The 23202-nt window shown below is 44.0% G+C and overlaps 1 protein-coding gene across 1 annotated transcript in view; it reads left to right on the top strand.

The window, feature by feature from the left end:
• Positions 1–7038: 7038 nt before the first annotated feature.
• The window catches only part of LOC119441573 (diuretic hormone receptor-like), a 260344-nt gene continuing 244180 nt past the window's right edge, over positions 7039–23202 (top strand). Inside the window, exon 1 of the mRNA XM_037706181.2 lies at positions 7039–8365. Within this exon, the coding sequence (XP_037562109.2) occupies positions 8252–8365 (114 nt within the window). The 5' untranslated portion in view covers positions 7039–8251. The remainder of the gene's footprint in view (positions 8366–23202) is intronic.

Raw genomic sequence — 23202 nt, 5'->3', positions numbered from 1 at the left:
TACTATCCGTTTGAAGGAACCCATACCAAATCGTAGAAAAGTCTTTGTGCTATCCATGATACCCATAATCGCTGAACGGTTGAAATGTCTTAACTGTGGCAATTCTGGCACAAACCTATGTCCTTGAGGACTTCGTTTGGTACATCCTTCTTCATGCATGGCTGTGAAATAATGAATTCTGCGGTTTCACGTGGCAAACCCAGGATTTGATTATGAAGCATGCCGCAGTGGGGGACTGCGGACTAATTCCGACTAGGAGGTGGTCTTTAACGTAGCACTGGACACGGAACAAGGTCATTTTTGCATTTCGACGCGATTTTATCCCGCGACCTCGTGCTTAGCAGTGCATCCCCATAGCCACTAAGCCACCGCGGCGGTTCCTTCTTCATGCGTCGCTATGACAGTTCTGTAGGTGGTGACGTTCTCAACAACATGCTTTACTGTGTCATCAGTAAATATATCAGTTTTGCGCCATGTGCGTCGCAGCCGTGTAGATTACGCTTGGATAACGTATTCAAGCCATTGATATAGATAGAAGATTTGGGCATGTAGCTGATGTAGTGTACAATGTGGAGGAACTAAATCAATGAACAAATGAATGAATCAATCAATCAAAGCATTTCGTTTTCAAACAAAGAAAAAGAGGATGTAGTATACCTGGACCGATAGCAGCAATTGGCTAATTTTCGGTCCAGTAAAAGGTGCAATGTACAAATCAGCTGTGTACTTCAAATATCTCTAAGGAGGCGATGAATTATTGTAACATCTCCTCCAAATGTTTAAGATTGTCTTAAATGGCTACAGACGTACAAAAGTGTGTTTTCAATATCTAAACAATCGCGTTAAGCGAAGAAACAAATGTGATGGGCTATATAGAACTTTACTCACACCCGGTCGAACTCCTTCGTATTCTCATATTTTTTATAAAGTCATATTTAAATAAAGTTGCACTAGTAAGAGTAAGAACCATGTCGACACAGGTGCTAGCTTGCCTCGCAGTGGAGAACATGTGGAGAACTAGTCACCGGTGGAGAATTTGTCAGCAGCTGTCAGAACGGCGCAGACTTGCTCTAGCGATGGCGAATTGTGGTTGCCTGTTTTGTGACCTCGATGGCTCCGTTAAAAACACAGCACACCTCGGAGCGGAGGGTCTGATGTAGAGTGCGATACAGTGTTAATAATGAGAACACATGGCAACAGAGCAGCTGCAATCTTTTTTTCCGTAATGCAAGCGTATAGTTGTCCACCTACGCAGCAGATGAGTTCAGGTTGTTGGTATTGGCACCTTTCTCAGCACCTGTGCAGTTCATTGGCACAGCTTTAGTACTTACTGTTAGCAATAGCTCAAGCAAAGTCAGAACCGCACATCAGAGTGTTTCTTTTAGCGGTGGACTACAAGTACACAGTCGTCAAAAGCTCGTCGCCCTCAAAACGATGAAGGGAAGCAGGCGACGGACGTTGTGCGAGAGCGGCCATTGGAAAACTGTAAAACGCCAGACGTGAATGAAAATATTTTACACGCGACTCTTTCAGAATATACATATTTCTCAAAACAACAAGCAACGAAAGGCCAGCAGCGGGGGCTATTGCGCCCAACCTTCATTGCCGACAGAGTATTTGTAATGTGTTGCTAACAGACTGCACATATCTGGAGGAATTTCCCTGACATTTGATAGTTTCCTTCAGTGACGCATCCTGATGAAGAATTTATTTGCTACCATCAGAATCAGAGTCAACTTATCAAACAGGATTGCTTAAGTAAAAAATAAAATCAACCAAATTCACGAACGCGTTTGACGTGGTTTTCGAAGCCATACGCGAGACGCGTTCACGTGATCTCTTCATGGGGGCTAGCACGTTTCAACAATAAACCCTGTAATTATTTGAGAGGGCGAAGTACCGTGCTTATCACATATATGAACGTATGATCAACTCATTGTTCGTTTCGTAGGATGAGAGCCAGTGACTTTCTGATTCTACATAGTAAAGTTGGTTTCACAAGACGGGCTTGATCACGGATGAAACAGTCGGATATCATGTGATCCACATCGGATCACTTCGCAACTAGCATTCCCATGACAGCAGACAAAAGCGGATGACAACAGGCACACCACCGAACCAGAGCCACATTATGCAAAGCATGTGCGACCGCGCGCACTCGTCGGTGTATTGCGCTTGTTAGCGTTCACCCGCATGAGCCACGCGTTTCCTGTGCGTGTTTCGATTTAATGAGTGGTTTGGATAGGATTGACGCCCACATTTTCCTACCAAAGGCAGTACAGGAACTCTGCTGCTAGTGTCTGCGGGCGCTTCCACTACGGTGGTTCGGCAAGTATGGAAATAATTGGCAGCACATTAATTTGCGAAGCTTTGTAATTCTGGCTTCAAACAGTTATGTCTTTGAACATTACTAACGTTCAACAAAATGTTGCTGCATGCATCCAACGATTCGCAATTATTATGCGTCTTCACAGCGACTACCAGCCTTTATTTGTTAAAAAACGTGAGTGCTTGCACATTTATAACAATAAAGTTCAAAAAACAATTTCATAAATATGTTTACAGCCACAAGCACGAAGACTAAAGCAATCCTTGAACAAACCATATTTCCAACTGTTGGGTGAAAGGCTGCCAGCGCCCGGGTTTCGTCAAATACTTCTTGAAGGAACCTTTATGATAGAAGATAGCTGCTGCGAGATGGTGCACCATCAACGTCTTGGTGTTTATTACGGAAACGCGAAACTGTGATTTGGATCCTTTCAGACCTACTGTCAATCGTGAACGCGTAGGATCGCAGCTGGAACGGGTAGCGTCTGGTGCCGTGATCCACAATCCACAAACTGCAATCGCGATTCGCTTCGTCCTGTGAATCTAGTTTCAAGCGGCTTTTCTTTTTTGCTTAGCACACTCAATATAAAAAGAATTCGCTTAATCATAGGACAGAAGAGTAAAGACACGAACATTTGCCGGAAAAAAATAATAATAAAAAGGAAGCGCTGGAGACTCTGTGAGTGCGGATCCGCTAATCTTACACGCTTCGTGCTATGTAACGATCGACTCCCTCTCATCCTCGCTCGTCGCTCAGCAATATATCGGAAGAGCTGACACTGTTAAACGACACCTACGTGTCTCTATTGCGGCGCACAGCATTAAGGAAAATCGGCCTCACAGGATATCGCCTATACCCTCCGCTTGAATTGATAGTGGTTTATAGTAACGTGCACACATCATCGCGTTTCCTCGGTAGAAGGAAGGCTTTATTGAGAATGCGTGGCATATGTGTCCCGCGAAGTCAAACGTGGCGAGGGCTGAAAAACATGTGACAGGGTGGATGTTGTCAAAGTCATACGTGGGATTGCTGAAAGTGGGGAATAGTGCCTTCCTATCTAGAGAACTTCATAAGAAGGTAGTGCGAAAAGTGAAACTTCCGAATTGAATGAAATGTCGAATATATTTTTCAATTGTAAGCAAGGGAAGCTTTCCGTGGAGTTCATTTTGCACGAAAACCAAAAATAGAGAAAAACGAGACAGCGAGTATACTTTCATTATTGAGAAAGTGAAGTGTTCCTCGCTCTTGGTGGGTAGTTTCCTCATTCCAGGAAACCGCGGGCCCTGGTCATCTGCCGGGCTTGGTTTGCCAGTGCTAGCTGCATGGTCCTCAGACTCCGGGCTTGACAGCTGGGCCTCCGCATGCTTTTCGGCGGTTACGTGCTTTGGCTTGGTTCGTGTTGCTCCTTCACACTCCCACACCATGTTGTGTAAGGTTTTGGGACGTCACAGAATTTGCAGAAGTACGAAAACTTGGTGGGTGCCATTCTGTGCAGTAAAATCCCATGGACATAGGAGTTGGTCCGTAGACTTCTGAGTGTTAGTGCCTCCTCCCTGCTTAGCTTGGCGTATGGCGGGGTCTGCATTCTTCACTCTAGTCTATAGTATTGTAGGATATCGGTTAACATACATATTATTTATTTGATATACACATGTAATACCGTTCGCTCGCAACTGGACGACTAGTCAACTGAGGAGATTGTAAATACTACCTTGAGCTATCCGAAGCATCATGAAGATGACATTATTGAAACAAGATAACATTCCGTCAGCAGATGCTCGTAGATGGCTGCGTTTGTTGAACAAGAGTATTTTCATACAGCAGCACCTCATGTATTCTTTAAAATGTATGCAAAACACGGCGAAACTAGCAAAATAATAAAGTGTCTTGCCTAAACTGAGACCGCGAATGGACATACAGGATGCCTGTAAGCACCGATTCTTTCTGAGGGACAGAAAAATGTGCCGTGCAGTTTTTCTGCTCTGTACGTGGCCTCATGGACTGGTTGTTGTCCCTGCGCAACAAACACGGCTCTCATTCAGTAAAATCATTCGAAAACGTCGCCAATTTCGTCGGACTCTTCCTGGAGAGTCCGAATTATTGTTCTTAGTCTAGAATATTCGAATAAAAACAAACATTTGACAATTTAAATATTTGCATCCCGATACGAATCGAATAGCAAGGACTCTTCGATAGCGTCGTGTTTTTCCGCCGCCTGGGCTGACGGTTTCTTGCGACGCTTGTCGCCGAGGTACTCTGCACATCATTTGTCGAGACGAGCCAAAAGGTACTCGTGGATAATACAAATTTTGATACCCCCATCAGTACAAACCTATATGTGACTCGTTCAGTTTTCCTATGGCCCACAGCGATGGCCCTTTCTTCGATAACCTAGAATGGTTCCAAAATGAATTAGTCCTAAATGGCTCATCACCCCAGTGATGAGCCAGCGAGGACAGAAAGCGCCATATCCTATTTATTATTTTTCTGACGTTACGAAGAGCTTATAGCTTCAATTGCTGGCATAGCAGTGAATGCCAGCCGACGAATTCTGGCTGCGCGGCAGGAAGAGATTCACAACGGAGTGATGGTCCAGATTTAGTGCTGCCGCCAAAGAAAAGAACATAACGATGGCGATCTACAAGGCAGCACCTCACAGGGCCATGCCGGTGCTGACGGTACCAGCATGAAGAAATGGGGGCGGCGATACTGACGTCATAGGCACTCATTTTACGTGTTGGTCTTGCGTGTCCGGAGCCTCCGAATGTGAAATATTTGTTCGCGAAGGTAGTGTAGAACCTTCTTTATTCGCAATTTTTTCACTCAACTATCTAAATTCAAGGAAGGGCTCTGACCTGCTCAACGGGCTTAGCCAACAGAGATCAACAATTCAAAAAGTTCATTTCTGTAACTTTATGAATTACACACGTAACTGCACAAAGAAGCCACCATTCTGGACACTCGAATGGCAAGAATACTGTCACCATGATTTACATTGCTACAACAGTCAAAACTTTGACGTATCCAAAAAAATATACATCCGGCGTAGAATTTTCCTAGCCTGCCATGTAGAAGTTTCCAAGTAATTATCTGCTCAATTTGTGTTTCTTTCGACGACTGTACAACCTTTTTGTGAAAGAAAAACGACAGCAAGAGTATTTTTCGATCATATACTATGCTAGACTATTCAGCTTCAAGCCTGAGCGGAGCTGTGCTGTCAAGGGAACTTTAGCTTCTATGCTTCAATAATTTCGTCGTGCTCAATAGCTGGAAATAAAGAGATGTCGTTTCTCGGACATGTTCGCACGATGTGGTGAGAATACCACTGCGGGAATAGGCTGTATAAGGAAGACACGATAAAGACCGTCGCACGGAATATCTTCCTCATGCACTTAGATTACGTAACCGAGCGGTACAACCATAACGAGTATGGCGTTAGCAATATGTCACTGCTAACGTCGCTCCGTCTAGCTTTCCTTCTACATCCGTGTAACACTACCTTCGGCTATAGTCAACTATTTTTCCACGCCCAATGACTGCGTCAGCCCTGTCCAAGGAAATTCCATTCCTTGCAAGTCAATGTAGGCGGCCAGAGCTCTAGACCGGCACAAACGTTTAAGTACCGGCTACAGCAAGCCAAGATCCTGACATTGACAGCACTTAATGCACTCTACAGCCTAAATGTGCATGAATGCCTTTTAGGTGCAACAAACCTGGGAAACATAGGCAATGTGAAAAGTAATGAACATTCACGGTGAATAAATCACGTGAGTAAACGGTATAAATGCATCTGCGGGTGCCGTCACTAATTACTACCCCAGATTACTACTTTCGCAACACTGCGCGGTGAATTCTGTGAAACCCTTATTCCTGCGTTATTACGTGCTAACTTTATGGGGCAGTAAATGCAACTACAGGCGCCAGTTAATTCCTCGGGTTACTCAGATCGTAGTGAAGTTCGTGACAAGCCGTTAAACTCCTTCGGTTAGTTACCGACAAACCCTCTTTTCTATGATTGTAGGAGAACCATAAGTGTTGCCGCGTTTGAAGACGACGGTAAACCTTTACTGTCAGCCTCTAAATTGCGTACTGGACTAGAGATGCAAAAAGAAATCTTTGAATCTACCACTCTTTATCTTAAAAATTCTCAACATTGCGCGCTTTGTTAAAGCTCCAGTTGCCATCAGCCGATAAACTTTGGGGAACACGAGCACACTCCCTGTTCAAGATCGAAGTCGTATACCCACCTAGTAGATGTACGCGCACGCCAAGTGTCAGTGGCATGTGCTGGTTCCCTTTAATATCAATTCCTTCTCTTAAAATCAGTGTAATGCATACGAAATTGGGAGTCCCATTATTGTCACGACTGCGGCAAACGCTCTCCTCGACTCGATAAAAAGTTCCATTGTCGATACTTTCGTTTTATTTTTGAGCACCTCATTTCAAGCATCACTTTCTTTTTTTTTCTGAGTTTCGGCGCGACAGACTCACGAAAATGCAGAGCATCTTCTCGCCGCCGCGCCAGCGCCAGATAGATGGCGCCACGCCTCTGGCGCAAGTGTGTGGGAACCACTCCCCGTCCTGCTCTCTCTCTCTCTCTCCCTAAAAGTGTTGTCCTCCCACGCCACCGCGCGAGGTGCGCGCGGCTCGGGACCACGACGCCGGCGCGAACGCCAACTACGTGCGCGCAGTTGTTCGTTGTTGTGCGCGAAGGCCGTTGGGAGGGAGGGGGAGTTCCTCTCGAGATCCCGGATCGGGCACAATAGTCGGCGCGCGCTCGCGGCGCGGGTCAGTGTTGAAGCTCCGGTCATCTGGTTCGGTGGGAACCCCTCCGTCTCGTCCGCGCTCTTCCGATTGACGCCAATAGGAGGACGGCGTGAGCTTCTCCATCTGCGCGCTTTCAAAAACGCTCGCGCGTCTTCGAGACTGTGAAGTCTAAGTGTCGACTCTGGGTATATGTGCTTGTGAACTTTCGTCTTTTTTCGAATTCTCCAGGCAGAACAAGAGTGTCTGCAACTCCGAGACTGTGGTGTGCTGATGCGTCTACTTCTACTCCATGCTTGGACGAAAGAACGCTCTCGATCGTTTTAAACCTTTCACTCCTCATGTTCGCTTCGCGTGAACACGGCTGTGATGATTATCGTGGCGGTGGTCCTCCGTAATCATGCAGCGCCGGAAGTGCCGTTTATCAAGTGAGATATATATTTAAGCCTGACGAAAAATATAACGCTGAAGTGTCTAACATCCCTCGGAAGAGTTATTCGTGTTTGGACGACATTAGATCAGGTATACTTTCGCCGAGGCTCTATTGAGTGAATCGAAATACTTTCACCTGGTCATGTGCTCAGGTAGCGCCATTTCGAAAAGCAAAGTATTGTCGGAAGCAGGACGCTACTGAAAGCTGAGCGCAAATTATGAAAAGAAAGTTGATTTGCAAGTGACATATCACTTTCCATATGTACGTGAATATCGTACCGAATGTGCGAAATTGCGAGTCTGGTCACCGATCGTTGGCGAAACACGTTATGTTGTCGTTCACTGTTGGAAACGAGAGTGTCATAACCAGATCCACGCCACATACCTAATTGAATGAGACTTACTACCAGCTTGGACGTGCTGTCTGTCTGCGGCATAAGTGTTTTTCTTTTTTATTGAGTGATATGTTTCAGCTCGCTACGATGTTGCATTAGTCACGGCGTGCGGACCCTGCTGCCAGACCTGACTTTGTTGGATCAAGAGGCGCGTTGTTTGCAGGAGGTTTTAGTTTGCGATCACATGCTTTCTGACTCTGCCTCGTACATTCCGCTGTATTTTTGCTCATATTAATGAAAACGTCACACTCGCTGATCCTTTCTGAATTTGTGTGGAACCAACTCTGGCAACAAGGACTACAGCTGAAAACTGCGCCTGTGTTTGCGGCACATGTGCGATACGGTGTCACCCGGCCAAGGCCTCGGAACAAGTCCCCGTTTTCTGCTACAAAGTTTCCACCTGCTGCTCCTGTTGTGCGCGTCCCGTCCTGTGACGTCATCGCAGGTAAGTTCGAGCTGTTGTTAATTAGTTTAGACTTCTCAGCTTTCCGTGGAGCAAGAAATGCCTCAGTACATGTTCTTCCCTGTTTATTTTTGTTTGTTTTTTAACATAGGGTTTCATGAAACAGACAGGTAATTGTTTTGTTACCACATCTATAGGGAAGAGTCATTCATTGATAAGCTGCACAAGGTGGTGGCATGAAAATGGAAGGCGATAAAATTCTGTGTAAGACCACCTTAAAAATGAGCTGTAATCGTCACCATCAGTGACGGTAACAAGTAAATGCGGCAATAAGATTTGGTGACCTCGTCAACCTTCTCTCCGTTAATTCTCTGCATTATTTTATTGCAATAAGTATAGATGGCATATGAATTATTTTATTGCAATAAGTATAGATGTCATATGAATATGTGTATGATTTAACATAGCTCTATTTAGAGAAAACAACGCTGTGACCATCCTATAAAAGAAAAATAATCATTACCCATTGACGTAATAAGATTGCAGCTCCTTGGTTCATTCTATGAAAACGCGGCCTACATCAACGGCAGCTTGTTTACTTCCCTCGTTGTTTTCTTTGAATTTTTTTTACCAACTACCATGATCCGTTGTCGTCGGCATACTCATATTCCGCCCTCCACAATCACCTGCTGAAATGCAAATTTGTCCCGAATATTTCCGTCTTATTCATTTCAAGTTGAGGCACGTAGAGGTTTGTGCGACGTAGCCCCAGATTTTTATTGCGTTAATATTTCAATTCTAGGCAAATGTGCAAGCTTTTATTGAAAGTACTTATGAACAATTTTTTTCTACGCAAGTCGCAAAACTAATAAGAGTGGGGGTTGGTGGTATGTGGCGGAGTTTTTATTGCAATAGTGCAATAGCCATCTGGCATCACCAGGCTGCATATTCTGGCCACCTGTACTCCAAACCAAATGGCCGCCTATGACATCTCCTTTCGTCATTGCGTGGTGATATAATGTCTGGTGGAAGATGAAATTTCAGCCTCAGAAATTCATAAGAGGATTTAGCTTGCTTACGGCGACACGTGAATGAGCTTAAGTGTTGTGCCAAGACGAATGAGGGCATTTAAAAATTTACCAGACAAGCACTGAAGATCTGCTAGTCTTCTGACTACCGTAAGCTGCTTGTCTTCTGACTACCGTAACGGAAGCCCACTAGGATGAACTCATCAAAGAAAAGAAGCGAGTAACAAGGACCCAAATAGCTAGAATGCATGAATTAGGGCACAGTTCAGTTCAAGAGAATATTTAAAGCTGAGATAACAGAAAAACAACTGCTGCTTTATACGTTCAAACTCTACAGAAAGTCTGTCGTTCATTGTCCGATAAGTGACGGCAAGATAAAGGATCTTCAGCATGACAGTGCGCACCCTTACACTTCTCGCCTAACTCTAAAAGCAATTCACAGAATGGAAAGCTCCCGCGCCCACCTGAAAAGCGATGGAATGCGAGGTCAACGGTACGCGACACCGGAGGAGATCAGTGCAGCAGTGTGTCACTCTCGCTTCAAGGCTGGCGCGGAGTGCTCTCCGAGGTGCATAAACAAGCTTGCCCTCCAGCGGGAAAAACCTATGCAGATAAACCGAGACTTTATATGAAAAACTGAAAATAAATCTGAAATTAAATGGTAAACTTTGCTTTTAAAGTGCAGCGTAACAATAATTTCTCAATCGTCACAGCTTTAATCCGTTCAGTATCACCCTGCTATTTCGGATATTAGTATTACTCGATATTAAAAGGCACATACAATGATAGGTAGTGATATAAGGCCGGAGCAGACCGGCAACTACCACTGAAAGGGGCACAGTGCCTGGCTATGGTTTAGCAAGGAGGGGACAGCAACAGAAGTAGAAGAAACGAAGACGGGAAATATAGAGGAAAGAAAGAAGCAAGGTCATCAGCCATCAAAACTTAAAGTAAACCAACGACAAAAGATAGAGGGCGCAAGAAGGAACAAACCAGGCACGCAGAAACAAAACACGCATGTCAAACTAATTATTAAAGAATACAAAAAATGCAACACCACAATGATCACAAATGTTTCCTCCCTCGCGATGTCCCAACAAGAAGCCAAGGCTACTTATTTTTTTTTTTTTTGTAAAGTACGCAGGGTGCGATGCGCGTCGTCACTTCGTGAAGCACAGCTACTCCAGCGTTGGAAAGCGAACACATGTGGTCACAAATATCCTCGCGCCTTGGAAGATTCAATAATCATTTATAAATAATTTATCCCATAAAGAAATATTATAGCCACCTTCACCTGCACGCAGAAACGTCTTGGGAAAAGGTAACAGGGCATAAAGAATAATTTACTCAGGCTTTTGAAGAAATTCTTATGGCTATACTGCACAGCTAAGCTCTGGTTATTTTGAATGTCACTACAAAGTTGTAAGCTCTCAGGAGCTCGGATGCACGGGAAGCTTATAGCTCACATTACTTCAGTAAGACATCGTCTCAGGTCTCATCTCAGATCCGCAGACTAAAGAGAATATAGTTAAATATAGCGGGTACAGGAAGTGGCAGTCAGCTTTGCGCACAACCGCTGTAAGTGGGCTGATAGTATTTAAGAAGTGCTGAGCTTCCTTAATTTCCAACCGCTTTATTCGAGACACGTAAAACAGAAGCTGAAGCTACTGTGCACGATAGGCAGCCACAAAATCAAATCGATCTTTTTAATCAGTTTATCGCGTGCTAACACTGTCCATAACAATAGAAGAATGCTATAAGAACTGCTTGCTTTTAACAATACATACAAATATTCGTTTCTTGCTACTGCTATGCACCGTTTTAAGGAATCGTTAGAGCACCGTCTTTTTGGACTGTTAACACTGCTGTTTTTATATGTAACAAACAAATTAATGACACTACAATATTTCTATATGCACGAAAGAGTTTGCGCTGATGTTTTCGGGGTTTCATCACCAGGTTATTTGACGTCACGCCCCTCAAAACTGACAATATTCTTGCGTAGTGGCGCGTAATAGCGGCCTGAAATATGGAAAATGAATTCTTCTTACAGAATAAATTACCACTGTATTGTTGTGGACAATGCAAATGTGCGAACGTTCGCGAAAACATTTGATTATTGCTCGGCATTATTAAGTGTCTGTTATCCACATATATTATCCGAATGTCTTTATCTCATGCATTTAAATTTTGTAATTGCACCTCATTTTTTTCTCCTTTTACTCAGGATCTATACATGTGCAGGTAACTTACAAAAGTGTGATGTTTCAACTTTTGAGAGTCAGGGCAGCATAAATGCGTAAACATTTACGTTGCGATCGCATAGTAAGATTTGAGCTCAGCCAATCTAATAAGTTTAATTTCTTCAAGTGTTTCTTATAGTACACTTCTAGACCTGGAACTACTGCAACTAAAAAAACTCTACTCGGTCATCATAAATAACTGCGGCATATTTAAATCCGCAAGGAACAGGAAGGAAATATGCGAGAAACCAAGATAGAGATAGAGAGAAACAGAGAGGGAACGGTAGGGAGGTTAACCAAGCAAGTGCCTGGTTGGCTACCCTACACTTGTGGAGGACAGTCAAACCAAAATTGAACGATGGTTCTGCGACCTGCGGGGTTCAAATAAAAAGCACTTCTGTATTCTCATATGCGGCGGTTTGTATCTGTTTCATCCCTACCCATTTAAGTAAGAAAGCCCAATGCAACTCAATACGCCGCTGCAGCTTTTATACTTCGGTTCTCGTATTCCTAAAAGGCTCTTCCACTAAATTTATTCGTGAAAGCAAATTCTTGCCAGTCCTAGGGCTCGACATATAATTAGCGAATCTGACCGGTAAATGACAAAGAGCGCTTCCGAAATAAAAGCATTTTGAATTCGCGTCGTGATCCTGTGCTTACACAGAGGCGTTTTGCCCCCATATTTCGAGAGGAGCGCTCTCTTATGGTGAAATTAAAAAAAAACAAGGGTAGGGAGACATGCGGCAGTTTAATACTCAAATTTCTGTCATATTTCAAGCTGCTTAGCGAGCTTTATCTCGTGACCTTCTAAAAGAGCTAATCAGACCCAGTGTTCTGGTAATTTTTCCGAGAAAGCTCATTAGCAGTTCTCTGTAAAAAAAAAAACCCGCATAAGTATTTTGATGTTTAAGTGAGAGGCAAGACGAAATGTGAAAAAAAAAGAAAAATTCAGAGCCCTTCCACTGCTGTGAAGATAGAAGTCAGCGAAGGTGTGACTTATGGTGAGTCTGCAGTAGTGAATATTGCTATAGTGAATTTATATAGTATCATTATTGATTATATTGAGCGTGTTCGGCATGTTCGTCAAAAAGCAAGGACACCCGCGTCTAGCTTTCGCCCGGCGCGATGGCCAAGTAGTGCGTTAGCTGCGCCACGTCCGCCTCATCGTCATAGACTAGCGTATGAGCCGCAGCGTTCATAGCCGTCGCACACTGCTTGGCAGCGTCAGGATCCTGGGAGATCTCTCCCGACCCTGTTCTCGGCGGCTCATACCCACATATCCAACGTGGGTGTGAGCCACACGTGATTTCTTTCTTCCTTCGTCCTTTCTTTGTCTTTTTCTTTCTCTTTTATTTATTACCTTCCTTCCTAACTTCCTTCCTTCTCTATTTCTTTCTTGTCCCTGGCTCATACCCGCATATCCAACGCCGGTATGCGCCACACGTGATTGTACTATCGTTAATCCTGACGTAACTGACGAGCATGTGATGTTATTGATGTCATGACCTGCCAGTCATGTTAGTCATCCGTTTTGACACCTGCGCTAAGGCACAACTAGCGGGAAACCGCCACGCACATGGAACCAATCCACCACGCACATGGAGCCGGAACGCTGATAGTTTTTTTTCTACACGCGGCCACGATTCTGGGGGAACTAACCGTTAAAAGCTTCACTGTAAAATTCAGCGGCGATTAAGCAGAAAATGCGAAAGAAATGCGTTAGCATTGCATAGCACTTTTTTATGTTCGCAATCCAGATTTAAACCATGTTCGCCACAGTGCAAATTGTTATTGACGAGCTCACTCAACACACGCGCTGGTTTTCGACGAGCTAAGTGCAACTGACTGTTGTCCGGACTAGGCCACCCCTATCAGTGACATCATTTATATATATATATATATATATATATATATATATATATATATATACATAATTTTTCTTCTATGACACGCCTATACTGCCCGCGCATTAAAACATTGCCTCGTGTTTTGCATAATTCCTCTCAGGGTTATGCTTAGACAAAACTTAAAATCCTGAATGAAGCTTCGTAGCTTCTGCAGTGGCTAGTATGGTCGTTAGTTTCATTAAAAAAAACTTGTGTTTTACGTGCCAAAACCACGATATGATAATGAGGAGCACCGTAAGGGGGACTCTGGTTTCATTTTCACCTCCTGGGATTCTTTAACGTTCACTGAATGCACGGCACACGGGGTTTTTGCATTTCGCCTCCATTCAAAGTGGCCGCCGTTGCCGGGATTTGACCCCGCCACCTCTGGCTTAGCAATGCAACGCCGAAGCCACTTCGCCGCCACTCTGGTGCCATAATGTCCAAATGGTCGTCAGACCCTTTCTCTCTCAGGACAAGTGCGTATAAAGGCAGTACTTTCATATTTTGGAAGCTTTCAAGATGTGGCAACCTGTCACAAGATCATATTGAAGTACATGTTTTAAGTGAACACGAACGAATTTAACTTCCACTGTTAGCATGTATTAATATTCCTTGCAAAAGCGGCTCTCTGGGGAGTACTTTTTTACAATTCACTTTGCTTTTCCTTGTCATGTGTCTTACTTCTTCGAAGCCACTCCCACTTGTGGGGATTACGTACGCAGTATTGCTACATAAATAGCTATTTAATTAAAATAAGGCAGGTGTATGTTTCGATGATGAACGTATATGTTGGGACTCTGTCTGATGCAACTTGTCCTTGCCTTTTATCTCCGGATGTTCGCGTGTGTAAATATGATTGTATGCTTTACATTTTAGAACATATGACGTTGTTTGTTCTCACACTTCTTTATTATTGTTACAGTTAGGAGAAAAGCACTCACCGTCACCATTCATAGGTGATCACATTTGTTTTTCTAATTAAAAAAATGACACTGTCGTTCAAAGAGCGACGCACTGTCTCTCATCGCAAGGTTAAGCGTAGCGCTTGAATTTCTCGTACGGTGTTCTAGCTACATACGTAAGGCCTTCTAACACGGAAGCGAGATATACGCGGTTGCATCAAATTTCTGGCACGCTTGTAAGCTTAAACACGCGGTCTATTGCCTGTAATTACATCGCACAGGCTTAAATTCGCTGCTAATAAAAAGCCGGGCCACTAAAGTTACATCATCTTAAGGTTTGAGCACTGATATTATTTTACACTTGTTATTTGTTAGTCCGAGAAGAATTGAGATAGAAGGCGGGTGCCTCGGAATGTTATGTCCCATGACATTTGTTTGTGGGCTGCCGATTTCAAAAGTACGAGCAATAATTTAGTCAACAATCTAAGACATGCTGTGAGCAACTTTAGGGATAGAATAGTGTAACAATATAACCCGCATATACAGCATGGCATATAGCATGGCATGGAATATAGCATACATATACCTAAATGTTTGCGGAGCCTCATGGTAACGCCGACACGGCAACGACGATGGAGGAAATTCGCCTGGAGTGTCCATATGGAATTACGTATTCCCTCATAAATAGTCAGTTCATTAAAATAAGGCATCTATATGTTCCGATGGTGAACGTATATGTTGGAACATAGTGTGATGCAACTTATCCTAGCCTTTTATCCCCGTATGTTCGTATGGAGATAAAAAGGCGCCAACAATGATAAGCTTCACATGAGTTACAAAACTCTTTCCAAGCTGCCTGTTTCTTAGCCGTCAATTAAAATTTGGTGACAAATATAGAAGCGGAAAGTTTAATTAATTATGATCCTGGACATCATCATGCTAGGCTGCGTCGACTGCAGAAAGTATTTTAATCTGATCGCAGTCTTCCTTCGTCAACAAACTTATCTCGCATCTCTGAACAAAATAAATCGCGGGTATCTCTCATGTTCGTCAACGGAAGGTGTGCAGGAGGCACTTCTTATAACAGTGCCCTTAGAGAACGATCACAAGAAAGCATGCACGTCAAGCCAGCGAAGTATTTACGTCCACTTATCTTCGATCTTTTTCACCCGCCTCAATAATATGACCATGTTATTCCCCGCGAATAAAATCAACACTGTAGAGTCATGCCAGGAACGTGCGTTACTTCCTAGGAATTTCAAATTTCTCTTTATATTGGCGACGTAAAATGAAACGACCCGAAATTCTTCGAATTCCGGCGCCATCTTTTACGCGTACTTGGATGTATGGGCAACAATCAACGCCAGCTGAATTCCGCACGGGTGGTATTTCTCGATCAGTTGTACTTTTTTGCGTATTCCAAAAGTGAAATATTTGACAACGGCTTTTTTTTTGCATCGGCCTGCAGTCTTTTTGAACGGCTGAAAGCTGTCACGTGTCGCCCCAGGTGCGCTGCCTCACAAATCACTCAGTGTCGCAAAATAAGGACTTTAATTAGCCGTAATTGTAATGCACTTTGATGTCCGTGGTTGTTAAAGTCGCAACATGCCCAGTGCCCAGAAAAAAAAGGATTGTGCAAAAACAACAAATTTTCTTGATACACGAATGTGAGTACAGAATGTTTCGAAGGACAAGTGCGTGATATTGTAGTGAGATTATTTTACACCTTTCCAACACTGCCACGAGCGCATCAATAATGCATAAACCAAACAATGAAATTTCTTAACTGACGATGAAATTTGTGTCCATAGACGACTGAATTGTCGATTAAACACAGCGCGTTGGCGCGCTTTGTATAATTGCTCAGGAAATGGTAAATGAAATCTCCATATACAAACTGCTTACACTATTCCGGGGGTTCAAAATTAAGCTTTACGAATTAAAAAAAGTTGCAGTGGCTTAGCTCGGCTATGCCAGGATATACGTAGCGTTAGCAAAGGTTCAGCTGATTATTCTTAGCTTATTCTTAAGATTATTCTTAAGATAAGATTATTCTTATGAGTCAAGCTTCTCCGTTCTTCTGCGCTGTTGAGCAGCATTTGCGCTCTCCTTCTCCATGGCTATACCACACTGGCAAACGCCAGTCAGAAGCGCAGCGGCTCTAGCGCAGTGTCAGACGGCGACTGCACAGCGAGCGCGCGCCGGCGCCAGTGCGTCTACCACGGCTACGACGTCACTCCTCTTGAATGCGCAGACCGCGGCGGCACCTCTCGCGCGCGGCGGCGGCGGAGTGCGCGAGAGGTGCCGGATCCGGTGGCTCCGGTGCGCAAGCCGTGTGACATCACTGATCCTTGCGCATGCCCAGCACGGCTCTTGATGTGCCGCGCGAAACGGGCTTGGCTAGGCCAGTGTAGCTAACGCTACAAAAAATCGCCTGTGGCAGGTAGCATAACTCTTATTGTTGAGCTGGGTTATTCGAAGAGGAGGACATTAGTAACACGAGAAATTGAAACGCACAATCAACAAATTAACAATAACTGACTAATGAACTTCTTAGTTATTACTTGACGACACGTATTTCCATTTACGAATTGTACCCGGTGAGCTTGCAAGATGCACCCACATGAAATGAATTTCCAGGATTACACCAGTTCCGAGATATTATTTCCCAAAGTGTCGACGAAGCACAGTTGCATGCTGCATGTAACTGGACCTGGTTAACTGAAGCAGGCTAGATAACCATTTGTCTACAGCCAGTTTTGAAGATTACAATAAGCATTCTTCATCGTCATCATCATCAATAACAACAACGTGCCGTGCCACGGGTCAAGGGATGTGAGATGTGCGCCACGTATTCTGGATACCTCTTCGGTACACATTATGGCGTCTCCTCGCAAGGTACGAACCGCTGCTGAAGAAGCGAATCGTACAGCTACGTGCGCGGCTGCAGCCAGGCATCATCGGGCTCAGTAGACTGCTGTGCAGAGAGCATTACAAGCCGCAGCTCGCCGTCGTCGACGCCGCGCGGACAGTTCAGATCGTTCTCGTCAAAACGAGGCGAAGAGACTGCCCTGTACACCCTGTTGTGCGTGGTGCCGAAATTAGAGCTACTCTTGAGCCGCTCTATCAGCTTGCGCTGTACTGTGCTGCGTGTACCGCGCAGGGCTGTGACTTTTTTATGTATCATCTTCTGCCAATAAAACCAACAAGCGAAACATTTTGAGGGCGCTGCCTTTGAGTGCGAGTGAGTGCTTAATTGTGTGGTATTTTTCATACTTCATGGAGTTTATACGTCAGCCAGAAAAAGTGAGTTCACAAAAAGTACCGCGCTTGAAACATCCCAAGTCTCTGCTGCCTGTCGAATTCAACACCCTTTCAACTGGCACCATGGCCATTAGAACAATAACCGAATCTCATCAACAAAAGCACTCACTGGCCGCTGTGGAACTTCAGCTGTGAACGATGTGGCGTTCGCATCGCTTGCGTAAAATGTTGGTTTTTCTAAAATATTGATGCATCATTGTACAGACACGCTGCATACAGTATACAGTGAAGAACGAGGTGTCGTCGCGAATTTATGTATAGTCTGCTGGCCTAGCAGGTGTTTCCTATTATTGTAGTTGAGGGCTCAAGCTGGTACAGGCACGAGCATGTACACAAGGACTACAGAATTTAGTACTATAAATTTATGACCACTACGCCTGCTCAAGGAACGCTCACTCGGACAAGATGCAAAATAGTATTTGCTGTTCTGTGATATGCATGGGCGTTACTAGCCTATGTGTGATATAGCAGCTTACCAAGCGCTGAGCGCTGCCTTTGTATGAAAAGTACGCGCTACAACGGAAGACTACGGTCAAGGACAAGTATACAAAATAATCGGAGGTAATCACATGTTTGATCACAGGAGGTAATCACAAGTAGCCAACCATCAAGCGACGTAATAGTGCCACACACCCTAGCAACTGTCACACGCCTTGCAATCCTTTTTTTTTCGTTTACATTCGTTTTTGTGTCCATATGCCTGCCAATGATGCATTGAATGTGTTGTTCTGCTTCTCTGCGACGGCGCGTGTTGACTGTGCAGTTAAGGGCAGCATGCTTGTCAGCATTAAAAGATATGGAGATTCAGGGGTAGGAGGCCGCTAAATGAAATACGCGGCGTGTGCTCGTACGCGTGTCTAATCTTTTTTTTCCAAGCGCGTAAAAATAGTTGCTCTGAAAGACACCTCATTATGCTAGTCATACTCGGGATCTCTGCTGCAATTTCTATGCACAAATAAAACGTTAACCAAACAAGTTGCGGAAGAACGTTCCCGCGGGGATTCCCTAAGCTAGTGGTCTTTAATATGCACGGTGCACGATAGCGCATCATCTGCCTGCCTAATTTCTAACTATGTTATCTTCTCAACCAGAATGATTTTCAGTCCGACGGCGTCAGGATAGCTGGTAACAAGGTTAATGCGCGCAATGCTCAAGAACACAAAACCTTCCTTCCTTTTGTTTGGCAGTTTGATGCACGTTTCTCGATTGTCCTAAAATGAGTGCAACAGCATAGAAACGTTGAAACAAAAAATAATTCTGTATTTTATTCGTTTGCTTTAAAACAGGAGTGGTAAGATTATGAAAGATTATGTCTGGGGTTTTATGTGCTGGTTCAAGCTAGCATCATTCAAGCTCAGTAAGAAGTTTGCGCCCGACAACACCGATGTCTTAAGGAGTAACTCTCTGGAGAATTTTTGCTTTGGTGCAATGAACAGTGATAAATATCCCCAACGGTATGCGGTTGTTCGGGCACGCTTTGCTATGAACAGGGCTGCATCAGCTGTAGCAACTGCGTGAAACAATGCCTTAGACATCACTCAAACTACTAAGGACAAATAATTCGTTTCGTTCACAATCACAAAGCTCACATTCTACTGTGAACTGACACTCACAGGCAGTTCTCTACATATAAAATAAAGTAAAGGATTCTGCAGCGGTGCTATGACATGTGTGAACAGTTGAAATGCTGTGGTGTGTAAGCCAACGTTATCAACATTCTCAAGTTTTTTTCTTGAATCCAATAGCACAGGCTACGTGATTGTTTTGGCATTGTAAGGTGTGTACGAAAAAACCTGCCGAAGAACAACTAGCTGTACATTTAAGCGTACTGGATGATTTGTTTGTCACACACACAAAGAAATTAGAAAACTGTAACCAACATAAAATAAATATAGCGCTTGTTTTATTTTGCCATTAAAAAACAATGTTGTTTAAATTACCTGTTGCATTCAGCACAAATATACTTTTTGATCTAGAATACCCGGAGAGGTACACATTACTTGCACTGAAAATCAATATGCATTAACATGCGTTAGGTTAACATTAACATTAACATGTGAATAATTAACAATGTTTTACTAATGAATAATTGATGCCAGTGAAGTCACAAGGCAAATCTGCTTGGAGCGAATTTTGAAACGAACGCCACTTTGGATAAGAGCACAGCGAAACCTGCCGTAAAAATGGACTGTAGTTAAATTACTTTTTTTATTAAAACATCTGTTTATGCATTGAGCCTCAAAGGTTACTGGAACATCAATGAATTTTGTCGCCAACATTGGGAACGCATATTTTTAAACTAGTGTGAATCTCAGAATTCGTTCCAAATGGATGTTACTTTAAAAGTAACTGGCTATATTTCGTACATTGCAATGCGTGGCGTAAAGTAATTAGCTTAAAACTTTATTAGCAATAAGCCGTTAATCAAATATTCCCTTTCATTTACTGGGAAAATATTGTCTGCCTCTAAGAGAAATCTACCTGAAGAAGCAGAATTGTGCTACATTTATGGGGTCGTTTTTACAAATTCTGTTCAAAATAAAATAAGACACCCCGTATATTGTTGCATCCAGTTTAAGTTTGATGTTCTTCATTATGCCAAAAGTCATTGTTTGTTTGTTATGTCACCATTTACAAAACGACATTTCTGTTTTCAAAACGATATTGTTATACTCATGCATTGCATTGCCCCCACCATCTATGTATTGCCCTTTCTAAGGGCCTTTAGGGGAATTTTCGACAGACAGACAGACAAAGAACTTTATTCACTAGGTCCTGAGAAGCCCTGCCTTAGGGCAGAGCTGCGGGCCGCTCCCACGTGGGGACGGGTAGGCCGAGCCTAACCGCCGCATTGTGGGCTCTCTGGACTGCCCAAGTTTGTCGTGAAAATTCTGAGCTCTGGATGGCGGAGCTCTATTCTTCCGTGATGTGATTGGGTCCCTGTAACGAGGGGCATCGCCAGAGCATGTGTTCTAGATTGCTAACAACCGCACAGCCGGGGCAAGTAGAACTAAAAGCCTCTGGAGTGATCGAATGAAAGAGGGCCTAGTTGGGATATGACTTAGTCTGAAGCATGCGTAAAGTGGACGACAGAGGTTTAGCCAGTTTGCTATGAGGGGAGGATAAATCCTCCTACCCAGGTGATAGGGCTTAGTGATTTCGTTGAAAGTAGTGAGAGTGTTGAAAGTAGTGAGACTGGAGAACCCCGGCCTCTGAGCTCGCCCTTGCTCCCGCGCGGTGGGTTAGTGCGCGCGCTTGGGAGTGGGCGATGTCATTGAGATTGGGCAAGGAGTTCAGCTGGGGGCCGAGGTGCGCCGGAAACCACGTTATGGTGAGCGTAGAGATGATCTTGTTCCTGAGAATCTTGTGAACCTGGGAATTTTAGAAATAAAATAAAATAGGACATCTGCTTAACCGGATCACACAGTACCGGCATGGTGTGCTGTAGAGTATCCACGAATATTGGCCTGAATTTACGTGATGGTAAAGTAGACTAAGTCATAGAAACCCTGAGCAGGTAAATGGCACATCAGTTTTGTTTGATGACGGTACCTGTAATGTTTAGGCACATCAGAACCTATCTACCCATGTTAGATTACAGCGTAGAAGTTCTCCAAAATGTTCCTATTGTGCGTACAACATGAAGTAGCTAATATAGCTACACAACCACCCTAACTTAACGTTTATCCTAATCTTTTAACCATAGTGCGCAGAAGGACTTACTGTGGGACTAGTTGGTCTGACATGTTGACTAGCATACCAAGCGCGCATAAATTACAGAAAGACACATAGAACAGGCGAGGACCTCGTGTGTTCCATGGGTCACTGCGTAATTTATTCGCGCTTAGGTTTCCAGTGAACGCGTCATGCATATTTACTGTCATGTGCAACCAGGGCTAGACATGAATTTCCCCCTCACAAAACCGTGTCTTTCGTGCTACCGAATATATGTGCTTTGTGAACTTCCACGCTTCAGAAAGTTGCGCAAGGCATGAAACGCAAGGTACACGTACCATGCTCCAACTGCCAATCTGGACTAACATCAGTTCGAGCTAATGACTGCTTTGTTTCACTTTACGGATGCTAGTGGATGTTAATTGTTAATTTCATCGTAGCCTGCTTTCGTTCTCACCCTTTCTAATTAATGCTGTTTTCTATTGCTCTTCTTTGGGGGGTGGGGAAGGGTTGGACTGTGGCAACCGGATATGCGCCAATATACGCCTCCAGAAAATTCCGCAATGCAGGCTTCGTTAAGCGGCTACAATACGCGTCGCCCTTCACGCGTACACGCTGCGACGTATCAGAAACACGATCGCAAGTGAGGGTCTTTGACCGGCCGTCCTCATTCAACGCCACTACGCTGTAGCCACCGCCCCCATCTACTCGAGTTACCAGAGAAAAGCGTGACATGATGCGTTCGTATGAACCTTGTTGCCCATATCTTACCTGTATGTGTTTGCCGTGTAGTGGTGTAGGACGGTTGCATAGCTTCACTTGGCACTCCAGCGCTCGCATGAGCTGCAGGCACCGAGAGGGGCAGGTGCGTGTGGAACTTCGTCACGATCGAGTAAACGTGTGTTTCCCTTTTGTCGTGTAAAATAGTTTTATAGAAAAGCATCTACGTCATGCGCTTTCTTTCTGCTGTCGATCTGCGGTGATACCGTTACCCGATACAACGTCACATAGCGTCTGAGAGCGCTCTCCGCCTCGCTGAGAATAATGGGGAAAACTGGTGCGCTCTCACTTTATAAGTAAATTATTCCTATGTGATGCGACGCACATTTCAAGCGTCTTAACGCGCTATTTTTTGTGAGAAACATACTGAATTGTTGTTTTTTGTTCGCGCTACGCATGGCCTATGCGGCGTAATGGTATACAGCATCAAGCTGCTTCGCTAGGGGGACCTGGTTCAAGTCCCACCATCGGAAACACAATATTTAATTACTGTGCAATTGAATTGAAGCTACCAGTGCAGACGCTGGACGCACGAAGAAAACCAGAGAAGTGCACCTATAAATGAGTCGCGTTATTAGACCAGCAAGAAAGGTACATATATGTTGTCACGAGACTGCGAGAAATGTGACGTAGACGACGTTGGTCACTGGAGAAAACGACGTTTGTAAACTATTGTCTCTCCGCCATCTTTGCATTAGTGCAGCTCGCTGTGACTAGTTTGTAAATATATTTACAAACAGTTGCAAACTAGAGAATGCGAGCAATGTGACGATATTATACTTCGAGAAGCATCATTACTTACGATGGAACGAAATGACGCCGACTAAGCCCCACTAGATTACTCACCAATGCAACTTTGTAAGTGATGGTTAGTAAATTTTGGAAGTATTGAATCTGCTTCATTGAAGTACTCGCAGTGTTAGTTACTGAGTACCCCGTTGAAGGGGGGATGGTTCGTCAGATATTTTTGTGAATTTCTTAAATTCTTTGGAATAAACGCTGCACAAAAAAGTTTGCAGGTGGTTAGTTCTCGCATTT

This window comes from Dermacentor silvarum, chromosome 2, assembly GCF_013339745.2.
Source record: "Dermacentor silvarum isolate Dsil-2018 chromosome 2, BIME_Dsil_1.4, whole genome shotgun sequence".
In the NCBI taxonomy this organism is placed as follows: Eukaryota; Metazoa; Arthropoda; class Arachnida; order Ixodida; family Ixodidae; genus Dermacentor; species Dermacentor silvarum.
This window is presented reverse-complemented; position numbering and strand designations above follow the sequence as displayed.